The following is an 11,342-nucleotide window of genomic DNA, read 5'->3' on the forward strand; positions in this document are numbered from 1 at the left end:
CAGCACAGCGAGCAGAGAGCTTGTGGTGACATAACTCTAGCTCTACCTGAATGCATCTGACATTACACAGAGCAAGGAAAAATAAATAAGCTTTCCAGTCCATTAGTTGTTCTCAGCATCCTGCCATCCTCCTGCCCCTCCTTGGCAGAGAAATGATGTTAAGGTCAGTTAAGGCAGAACAAATTCCCAGCCGTTGTGTCAAGGCCCGCCAACCCTAGCTTGCCCCTTTTCAACCTCCTGGGAGTGTTGGGAGCAGCCTTTAGCTCTCCTGCACTCCAGTGGGTGACTCACTGCCCTGGGATGAATGGGTACCTTGTACCGGCTGTGGAGATGGTCGGGATCGCTGCGAGGGAGAGCCTGGGGCAGGGGAGTGAAAGCCCGAGATTGTGTGCTCAGATTAAAGCCTGGTCTGCAGATAAAACCCAGCTGTCCTTCCTTTGCAGCTGCTGTGGAGCCCAGCAGGGGTGAAAGAGGAAGCCCTGAGTGTGTCATTTTACTCCTGCAAAAGGGGCTGGGAAATACCTAGTGAGAAGAGTGCACAGTAGGGGTGTAACCCTTGTGCAATAGAAGGCATCCTTGCTGTGTCCTGATCTTCACTGTCCTTTTTTGTGGAGGTTTGATGTCCTGTTACATTTGCAGGGAGCCATTTGCTTAGTCTCTTGGTAACAGACCTTCCTTAAGGTTGAGGGTAAAACAAAAAATGGGAGTTCCTTTGCTTGTTCTGTCCTGGAGAAGCCAGCTCTTATGAGAACTTTGCTTGAGGTCCTTGTTATGGCTGGAGCTGGGGTCCCTTCAGCTTTATCTACAGAAAGATTAATTTAACATCACTCACAGAACAGCCTGGGTCTGTAAAGAAACTGTTCATTGCTGACCATGAGCAACTCAGGGGCTACTTGTCAGGAGAGGGATTCTCCCTGAAAAGCTGTCTTGGACCCTAGCAGAAGTGGACACATCATCACCTGGCTCTTCAGGACTGCCTGGTCCTTTCAAGCTACTGCACATATTCCTCATGGGTTTGGTTTTCTTACTTGTTTGTGAATAGAGCAGGGATCCCAAACAGTTCTCTGTACTGCCCATTTGATTCTCCTTGTGGAGGAGGGGCTTACCCTTTTCACTTCATTGCCACTAAGCTGTTTTAAGGAATAGTCATGTTCTCTTATTAGTCTTCTAAGAGTTCTTCTCACTTTGGTTTTGAGATGCTGAGCTTTTTCCATCTAGATGCTAGTTTAGGAGCACATACAGTCCCAGTGCTGAGTGTGAATCAGTGTTGAAGTCCATCCACTTCAACAGTGCCCCTCAGCCTGTGGCTGAGCCCTGCAGAAGTCGCTGGGAGCACAAATGGTGCTTTATGCTTAACTGCTGTGCTGTATATTTGGTGAAATGGGCCCTCTGTGCCTTTATGGAATCATCTTTATAACATACATTGCTCCTTAGCAACTTGGTGAAATACCCTAAACAATGTCAAAACAAGCAAAATTTTAAATTTTTTTGGTATTGATGTCAGAATCAGATATTTTCTGATTTTATGATACTGAATGTAGTCATTACGTTATCTAGCAACCACTTTCTTTTGTTCAGTGATCTTATCTTGGTCGCCTGCAATTTTCCATTCTGTATATCCCTCTGGCTATTGTTAAACTCACACTTGCTGCTGCTTGTCTTCAGTTATTCTGTATTTTATTTTTTTATTAATCTGTGGGATTGTTCCTTTCCTGCCCTACTGAAGTCTTAATCCCAGCCCCTGCTTTTGAACACTGCTGCAGAAAAGCCTCGGTGAAGAGAGAGTCAGGCATTTTAGCAGGTAAAGAAAAGCTGCCTTCTGGCCTCTCCTTATGTTCTGTTCTAATGTCTTTTTCCCATTATTTTACAGTACTTCATATTGTTGCTATGCATCTTTCTCCTGGAGATCATTGCAGGAATCCTGGCCTATATCTACTACCAGCAGGTGAGTGGACATTAGTCCTTAGAGACTCAGACAAGGGAGAGAGAGCAGCTCATTATCGCCCCATTTCTTCAGCCAAAATTTGGCCTGGATGCTTGGGACGTAGATGTGTTTGTGGTTCACCTACTCACTGCCCTCCATGTACAGAAGACCTTGGATTATTTACTGGTTTTGACAAAGTGATGGTCATTACGCCAAGGGGCTGCTCAGGTCCTTGCTGTGGTGCACTTTGTGCCCTGTTTTTCTGCAGACCCTTGTAGAAGACAGTTTTTGAGGCTGTGTAGATCGCCTCCAAAGCATAGTGCAAGCAGCTGAAATCACATTAGTGCCACTTTAGCATGTTCAGAACACAGGAACAGTTCCTACTGCATCCAGCAAAGGTAATGAATGGACCAGCTGAGAGGTCCTTTCAGGTCAAGAACTTTCTGAGAGCTTTACTTAAGCAGTGCAACTGAGGGGCTGGAGAAACAGGACAGGCTCCCAACAGCTGCAGGTCTGGCTTGGCGCCTCTTGCAGTTGCTAAGAGCAGAGCTTAATTCATCGCTTTGCTTTCAAAGGGAGTTTAACCACCAAGGCACAAACAGCCTGCAAAGTTGCTCTATGTCTGGAAATTGATTGGAAGTGGCAAATTAGGATTGTTATCAAATGGCTGTCTGAAAAGCAGCTGAACATCCCATCTTGTTGACTTCACTGCCAGGACTCCTTGCCATTCCATTTTCTCTTGGACCTTCTGTGCTTTGCCTTGGATGGGCACTGGTGGTTTGCAAGGAGCCAAAGAGCTGCACTGGCTCCTGCCAGGAGGGATCTGGGGTATGAATGTGCATATTTAACAGGAAAAGATCAATCCTGGCAGGCATGGCAGGAAGCCAGGATCTGTCCATCCATCTGTGCATGAGGTTGATATGTGACAGTGGATGAAGAGGAGCTGCTCCCTGGGTTGAATTAAGAGACAGCATGTTCAGAACTGTACCCTTGAGTGCTGTAGATCACTTGAGTGTATCTCTGATCAACAGCTGCACATCCCTTTGCCCTCTGGCTGATAAATCTCGCTTCTCCCTTGGTTGCAGGCTGCTTGCTCTGCTTGCCACTGTTTTTATTTCAGCCATTGCTTTGGTGTCTAAGGCTTGCATGTGTGTCTAAACTGGTTCTTTATCTCTGTTCCATGCTGCAGTTCTTCCCCGTGAGCCCACAGGTAACTGCTTTTCTCCCAAGTAATAATTCTGCTAATGGACTCTCCTCTTCATTTGCCTCTTCCTTCCAGTTGCTGAACCTTTTCCTTTCTTCCTATTACGCTAAGTCCTTTGCATTTCCATAGAGCTTCCCAGCCCAAGATCTCAAAGCATTTTACAAATACTAATGAATGATGCCTCATATCACCTCTGTGAGGTAGGTGTTGTCCCCATCTGACATATGGGACTGGAGAAAGCGGTGTTTTAAAGGGAGGATAAACTCCAGACTCTATTTTGCACAGTTTAGCATAATCAGATGTTTGGCTTTTCATTTACTACTTACTATGTAGAATAAAAAGTAAATAAAGAGGTTACTCAGCTCCCCTCATCTAAAATGCATGTTGGCATTGTTCATTGGTATAGGAAACTTGTGATTTCATAGGTGTTAGACTGAAGCTGTGTTGCTGCATGAACCAGTACGAAAAAAAAAAGAGAAGCAACCAGGATAACAAAAAAGGATGTGGCTTTTTGGCACTTGGCTGTCACCAAAGGGTGAGAAGAATTCAGCTAGATTGAAAGAGTCTCCATAGGAATTAGAGTTTGAATCCAATCACTTGAACATGCCAGTGGTTTATGATGATGCTTTCAGAAATTTTTGCTCTTGCAAAATCAGACACTGTCTCTCTAATATCAAGAAAAGCCTTGCAGTGATTTTTGCAATCACACACTTAATGCCCTCCTGTGGCATCCTTTTTCAAGATGGTACAAGAGCTGTTTGATCTATGTGGCTTCAGTCCATCATGCCAAGGACTCTGATTTCTTCCTGCTCCTGGACAGAGTGATTTGTATTTTTTACAAAAATAGAGTTTTTAGTATTTTTTACAGGCTTTAGAGGGAGAAGACGACTACACATGGTCTCATGGGCATATATTCATGTTTAAGCAGGCACACTTTTGTATTCCCTTTCATTGCAGACATGTCTTGGCAATTTGCATTTTCAAGGTGAGAAGCCATGTGGGGATGTGTAACGCAGGTTGAAATTTGATCCCAAAGCAGCTCCCTGCAGTTATTAAAACAGAAGCCTAATCTGTAATCATTTGGAAATAAACCTGTCCTGTCCAGCCTTGGAGGACGATCTTGAAGGAAGCATCCACTGTCCTCCACGGGTCTCTGTCCTCCTGTTGGAGCAAAGGCAGTGGAATGTATGCAGGGCTTTGGGTCGTTCTGAGGACTGAATTTGCCTTGTGATTTTATCCCACTTGTCTCTTCCATTCAGCTGAGCCTGGAGCTGAAGCAAAATTTGAAGAACACCATGACCCAGAAGTACCGGAGGGAGGGAGAAGAGAGTGTTACCAGTGCAGTGGACAAACTGCAGCAGGAGGTGGGTGTCTCTGAAGGCAAAGAGAACTAATGGAACTTTAGGTCTTAAAACAAGCACACAAAAGGCAGCTCTTGATGAAGAAATAACCTACAGGTATTTCTTCTGTAGGCTGAGTGTATGTTCGGATTCAAGACAAAGTTGGGTGAGGTGCAGAACCTGAGCCATGCAACTGGCAGAATTGCATGCTGTGATCACTGAACTGCATGACCAGTAGCCCTGGGGAAGTGATATCTGAACTTGCTCCCAGTGAACTGGAGCTGCCAAGTGACTCTGACAACTGCTTCTCCTTTCCCAGTTCAAAGCTTTGGAGAAATTGCTGACATTTTTCATTAAGCTTTTCAGTACCCTAGAGAGCAAGATGTAATGAAAGAGGAGTTCTCCTGCCACTGTTGCTTGCTGTCCCTGGCTCAGGGGTGGTTCAGGTTAGGGCTGCCACAGTTCTGACAGGTTTTCCCACAGAAAAGGTCCTTGTGCATAGGCACTTCCGAAGCACAGGGACTACATAGTGCCATAGCAGGTGCATTTGTGATGGTAACTGGTAATTAAACTTATCCTGTTGCCATCATTAATATGCAGTTATGAGCTGAGGCAGCTGCAGGTGCACTCTGGTTACAGTTCGTCCCAGCAGTAAACAAAAGTCACAGCTGCTGAAGGATGGATGAACTTGATACTTAAATGGCCATTTGGGGAACTCTTAACACAAAAGTCACTAATAATTATAAAAAAAACCCAAACCCAGGAGATAGCTGGAATGTCTGCACAGGAGAGTGAAGCCCAGGGCTTGATGCGGGAGGCTGGAGGGAGAAAAAGGTTGCAGTGCTACAGGCTCAGCCTTTGCTCTCTGTGTGTGCAGTTCAAGTGCTGTGGGAGCAACAACTACACAGACTGGCTTGATAGCCTGTGGATCAAATCTTCTGAGGCCAGTGGGAGGAAAGTCCCAGACAGCTGCTGTAAGACGATCACTGACCTGTGTGGCAGAAGAGACCACCCTTCCAACATCTACAAGGAGGTAAAGAGCAGAAGGGCTTCAGAGCCACCTGTCACTGAGTGTGTAAAGGAGGTGGGCAGGGAGTGATGGTGTTGGGTTATTATTGCAAGCTGTCAGTAGGCTTCAAAGTTAGTAGCATTCCTTGGAATGCAGAATTCACTTCTTTAGCTGAGTGTTCAGCTGTGTAGACTGTTATTTAATATGTAGATATAGAGAAAAGTAATTAATTATGTTTGTTACCACTGGGTACATTAATTATAGGAGGAAACAGGAGAGGTTGTTGATTCTGGCAAGAGATTTGGATGCAAGTCCTACATTTGACACAGCTTCTTGTAGTTGGAATTACTCTGTGAGGTGCAAATGGAGATACTTCTGGTTCTTGATTGACAGTTGCAAGGCAGAGATTGACAGAGCCTGGCTTTCCAGGTTCACACCAAAACTCACTGCTGTAATAAATAGCAGTGGGAAGAATTTACTCTTAAAAGGCTTCAGTTATGTTAGGGTAGTTGGAAGTGGGTGCACTTAGCAGCATTTCCTTGGCCTTTTGGCCTCACAGGAATAAACATCCCCTCCAGGCAGGAGCTAGGCAGTGAGTGAGGGAATCTTTCTCCACACACCTGAGAGAAGAATGACACTCCGTGTGTGATGTGGTCGGTGGTTCTGCATTTCTCCTGCACTGCCAGCAGCCACCTTGGGTTCGTTCAGAGGTTCCTGAGACAGCTGGTCATTTGTAAAGAAATACCAGGCATGATGCAGTTCACATCATCTGCTTAGCTTTTCCAGAGATATCAGGGGAAGAGATTGCTCACAGACACCACTTTTTAAAGTGCTGATTTCAAGGTTCACAGACATTGGATTAAAGTGAACTAGAGGTTAAAATTAAGCTGATTTTCAGTGTCCCTCCTTTCATCCTGCAGAGTGGTTGCATTACCAAGCTGGAAAACTTCATTCAAGAGCATCTGAAAATTATCGGGGCAGTGGGCATCAGCATTGCTTGTGTGCAGGTAAAAAGGGTTGAGGGGAGTTTTGGGGTAGAAGTTGAAGGAACTTCTGAGCTGAGGGATGGAAAATAGATGGGGTCCTGCTCTTCCCTGCCTGGCAAGAAGTGTCCAGGTACTTCGGGGACCTGAGGATTCTCCAGGTGCAAAGCAAAAGCCGGTGTGGTGAACTCCCGCAGATGACGGTGGGTACCCAGCAGGGCCGGGCAAGGAGCTGTGCTCCGGGGCTATGGGAGGCCGTGGCTCGGCAGCCCGAGGAAGCCCTCCTGTGGCTGTGTCCCGTAACTGCCCGCCCCGCAGCAGGGACCTTCCCAGCCGGGATCCTAAGGATTATCTCGAGTTATGCAGAACTTTTCCTTCAGCTGTGTCGTGTTGAGGAACAGCCCTGTGGGTCTGTGATGATTTGCGAGAGGGTGAGGGATAAAGATGTGGAATGTGAATGTCTTGCACTCTCATTTTGAGAGGGGAGGGCACAGGATATTCTTTATTCATGATGCGGATGTGTCTGGGAGTGCCTCATCTTCCCCTTTGTTCTGGCAAGCAGCCAAATTACACCCCAGGAAGCTGCTGATTAATTACAAGGATTAGCACAGATTGTTTTTTCCTGCTGCCTATTGCAAGCTGGAGTGTGTTATCCTCAGGCAGGAGCTGGCTGACACTCCAGAGTGGGTCTGAACTGTTCGTTTTCAAGTTGCTGACTCCACTGCATCCTTTCTGTGAATTTTCATGTATTTCTTTCTTCCCTTTACCCTGTAGATCTTTGGGATGATTTTCACCTGCTGCTTGTATAAGAGTTTAAAGTCAGAACCATATTAATAGCTGTGAGAGCTCTGTTGCTCCCCCTCTGCCACTTCCCTTAGCACCTGCCAACCTGACCGCTCTCCACCACCACCACCAAAAGTGTCTGTAACTTGAGGACTTGGCTCTGTAATTGAATGCCTTTAGAACCATGCACTGCCTTACCTGCCACTCTGAGGAAAGCCTTGTTGTGTACAAGGCAGCTGGGAGTTCAGCAGGTCCTCTTCAGTGTGAAGAAAGAAAAGAGCTGTGGATCTTCTGCTAGAAGCTTTATCACAACAGTCCCTTGATATAACTACAAAGCAAGATTTATCCAAGGCCATTTCCCTTGAGGCTTTCCCGAGCCAGCATGAAGCTGTACAAGAATCATGGTTTGCTCTCTTGAGAAGTGGCTCAGCAGTACCAGGCATTGACTGTGAGGACAGATGAAGGTTCTGCACTGAGCTGGAGACAGAGCTGAGATTCTCATACATGGAAGATTTCTCTCTCTCCCTCCTCCCAAGTGTGCACCAATGTCCTAACACAGCTGTTCTCCACCAGAGAGGATGCATGCCTGGTTACTGGGGGCAGGACATACTTGCCCAGCTGACTGGGAGCACAACTTGCTGCAGCTGAAATCTGGTTGTGACCCTCATGTTGCCAAGATGTTGTGGGTGCCTTAGGATTTCTCAGCAATTCTTCCTCCTCTTCATTGAAGCCTCCTCTAACAGAGTGCCATTAGGAGCCACAAGAGGCCTTTTGCTTCCTAGCAGTTCTGGAGCTAAGATGATGGACTGCCTTTTAGGTTCTAGTCTGTTTTATTGACTGGTTTCCAGCATGAGTGAGGAGTCTTATTTCCACCTCCCTATCCCCTGATGAGGTTTGATGGAGAACTGGTCTTTTTGTGTGGCTGCCATATCTTGCTACCCTTTGGCCTGCTTAGTTAGTGGAAGTACCATTTTCATCTGTTACATGTTGAGAGGTTCCCTTGGTTTGATTTTTCTAACTAAAACCTCCAGGTTTGCCTCCTTTGGCAGGAAATGAATATACACCAGTGTTTTTCAGCCACCAAAGAGCTTGTTAATCAGCTGAGGGTTTTCTGGCTTTGGCTGGAAGCTTACCACTGGTTACTGCCAAGAAAGTCAGGAGTCAGTTTCAACCAGTTGCCCCAGTGTACTTGGCAGATTGGTAGTGCTGGGTTAGCTGTTTGCTGCTGAGGAAGAGGTTTTAATTAAATACTGTCTCTGCATTGGAATCCTGGATGCATACAGGACACAGACATTGCCATGGACTTGGTGCCCTCAGGATCATAGCCTGAATTCACAGGCTCTTGTGTTCCTCTTGTCTTGTTCCCTCCTTCCTGATATGCCTGTTACACTCATGAAGCAGCAAAAATGTCAGTTTGGTATTTCTAAGCAGTGAAGACAAGCTCAGACCTTCCTAAATAAATTTATTGCCTCTTCTGGCCTTTTAGCAGTGCTGGCTGAGAGCCCTGTCCCTGGCAGCAGACAGCCAACATAAGCAGAATCATCTAGACCAGTAAAGGGTCTTGCAGCATTGTGGGGGCTTTGGTTCACAGAGCAGAAATTGTGGAATGCAGCTAAAGGGCAACATGTTAAAATTCAGAGCAGGTCAATCTGAAACTCCTCCGTTATCAGTCCTATGAAATAATCCTCAGCTAATGCAGAAAGAGAGGTGTAGGAACTGAGGTGTATCCTTGGTTCCACAACAGTAAGAAAGAGAGGTAAGAAACCTAAATTATTCTGTAATGATCTAAAGGAGAAATCTCTAAATTATTTCTTGTTTTATAGTAAAGTTCCTTAACAAGTATTGACTACTAACTAAGAGGAAAATATTGAGCATGTTGCTTGAAGCAATATTTCTGATATCTTAAGCATATCTTCATAGCTGCCTTTGCCCATTCCCTTCAAACATGTTGTGCAGGGTTGGGAGAGGCCAGGAAGAACGAGACATGAACAGTAAGTTGGCTTGTGTCCACTGGGCTGTTTTATACTTTTTCTCTATGTAACAATATTCATTGCTTTTGGTTTTTTTTAACCCAGTTTAAGTTGCTGGCCAATAGAAAAATAAAGCTTAAGACTCTACTGACTGTGTGTGGCACGATTGAAGGGCTGCCATTCCCAGGTGAGTTCTCTGGCTTGCTCAGACCCTGCTGCTGAGGAGCCAACTCCTCGAGAAGATGAATGGAGGGACCAGAGAAGGAAGGAAGCTGGGGGAGAGTCTGCTTCACATCCCTGCCAGCCTGGTTGTGATGTGCTGCTGTGGGGTGCTGCAGGCTGCTCCCTCTGAGAGCTCAGGGGGCAGAACCTCAGGAGTTCTTGAGGTCACAGGGGTTACATAAAGTCATTTGGGGCTGCTTGAGGTCATGGGGTCCCTGAGAGGGGATTCTTTAGATCATTTGGGCTTACCTGAGGTCATTGGAGTCCCTGGTAGGGGTTACTTGAGGGCATTTGAGGCTCTGATAATTGATGAAGGGGTCAAATGAGAACACAGGAGATAATTATTATGAGCTTGGGCCTAATGAGAAGGGGCAGTTTGGTGTAATGGATCAAAACCTGCCAGGGCAGTCCAGGGGAGCCCAAGGCCTCAGGGTCACCCAGTGGCCTGTGGTGTCACCCATCATTTGCCCTCTGTCCTGTCAGGGTAGTGACAGGGATGGTTATTAGCTTTATGAATATTTATTATTAATTAGTAGTATTAGTTTATTTTATTAGTGTTTATTATCATCTGTAAGCATTAGGATTTATAGTATTGATATTAGCTATTAATACAACTACCAAAAATTCTACTGTCGGGATGTATTAAATTCTATTTACAATATAATGTTTTAGGATCCAGTAGTATAATCACCTAAACTATGATTATTTATTAGAATGAATAGCGATTTTGTTAGTTTTGGTAGTAATTAGTGTATTATTAGCTGCCACAGGGGTATCAGTGTGTCCTGTTGGAGCCTCCATGGGAGTTTGAGCTGAGCAGGGGCAGGTGGAAGGCGGGAGCGATGCGGTTTCCATGCGCACCCTTGGATGCAGGGTGGGAATGCGGGCGGCACGCTCCGCAGTGCGGGGCGCGGCCGCGCGGTGGCGATGGGGACACGGCGTGTCCCGGCACCGGGAATCCCGCACGGGAGGGAGCGACCCGCCCGGCTCTCGGGCTGCAGCACCGCCCTGCTCGGGCAGGACAGCCTGGCAGCTTCACCTGGCCTGCTGTCGGCTGTGAGCACAGACTGCTGCCGAAAACACCCAGGCTGGTTTGCCTGTGCCGGGGACACGGAGCCGGCTGGCTCGGGAGTGGCGGGGCCAGCAGTGCCCCGCTGCAGGACTGCCGTGCGTTCCTGGGATGCGCTGGGGAAGGCAGGAATGTGACTCTGTACATTTATGAGACCTCCTCCCAAGCCATATTTCCAGGAGAAGTGAGTTGAAGGTGGAGCACAAACCGAGAAGGAGGAGCTGTCCTGTTCACCTGTGTGTCCTTAGGAGTGCAGTGCGGCCACAGCCACCCTTTCCCACCGCAGAGGGAAATCAGCACCCTGCCTGCAATACTGTCCTGGAGTGGTGTCTGTGACCTCTGGAGCACGGTGTTTCTAAGCACGACGCTACTGCTTTGAAGCGATTTCTCTTTCTCTTCGGGAGGGCTTCTGCAGTGTTGGTGATCAAGGTGCAGTTGCCATCTTACAGCATCCCCACGGCCTCAGGTCTCTTGGTGCCTTCCCCTCTCTCGAGGCTTGTCTCGCTTTGGGCCTGGAGGTTTCAGCGGTGCTAATTGCCCTTGGCAGCAGTTAGCTCAGCCCAGGGTCTGCGCTCCTGGAGTGGCCAGGTGCTCAGCACAATTTGCTCAGGAATGAAAGGGAAAACAGCTGGAGTGGTAAGCAGCTTCTGCAAGGGTCCAGCTTTGGGCAGTCACTCTGTTCCTGTCGTTTCAAACAAGATGAGTATTTTATGCTCCCCCACAAGTCTGCTTCTAACCCCGAACCATTTCACAGACATGCCCTTTCTTCTCCTGCCTTTTAAGTGGGGGGAATTTTCCCCCTAGGGAGGCCTTGGTGCCCATTCTTTTGCCATTTCTA

The 11,342-nt window shown here is 47.0% G+C and overlaps 1 protein-coding gene across 5 annotated transcripts in view; it reads left to right on the plus strand.

Moving 5' to 3' along the window:
- Positions 1 to 9,360, plus strand: part of CD151 (CD151 molecule (Raph blood group)) — a 32,217-nt gene extending 22,857 nt beyond the window's left edge. For 4 of the 5 annotated variants that reach the window (XM_033062385.2, XM_033062384.2, XM_033062382.1 and 1 more), the window contains 6 exons: positions 1,871 to 1,945; positions 3,114 to 3,134; positions 4,388 to 4,492; positions 5,346 to 5,501; positions 6,398 to 6,484; positions 7,235 to 9,360. In XM_033062385.2, the coding sequence (XP_032918276.1) occupies positions 1,871 to 1,945; positions 3,114 to 3,134; positions 4,388 to 4,492; positions 5,346 to 5,501; positions 6,398 to 6,484; positions 7,235 to 7,294 (504 nt within the window). In that variant the 3' untranslated portion in view covers positions 7,295 to 9,360. The remainder of the gene's footprint in view (positions 1 to 1,870; positions 1,946 to 3,113; positions 3,135 to 4,387; positions 4,493 to 5,345; positions 5,502 to 6,397; positions 6,485 to 7,234) is intronic. The other variant, XM_033062386.1, reaches the window with a different exon arrangement.
- The last annotated feature ends 1,982 nt before the right edge of the window (positions 9,361 to 11,342 follow it).

This window comes from Catharus ustulatus, chromosome 6 (assembly GCF_009819885.2).
Source record: "Catharus ustulatus isolate bCatUst1 chromosome 6, bCatUst1.pri.v2, whole genome shotgun sequence".
Classification (NCBI taxonomy): domain Eukaryota; kingdom Metazoa; phylum Chordata; class Aves; order Passeriformes; family Turdidae; genus Catharus; species Catharus ustulatus.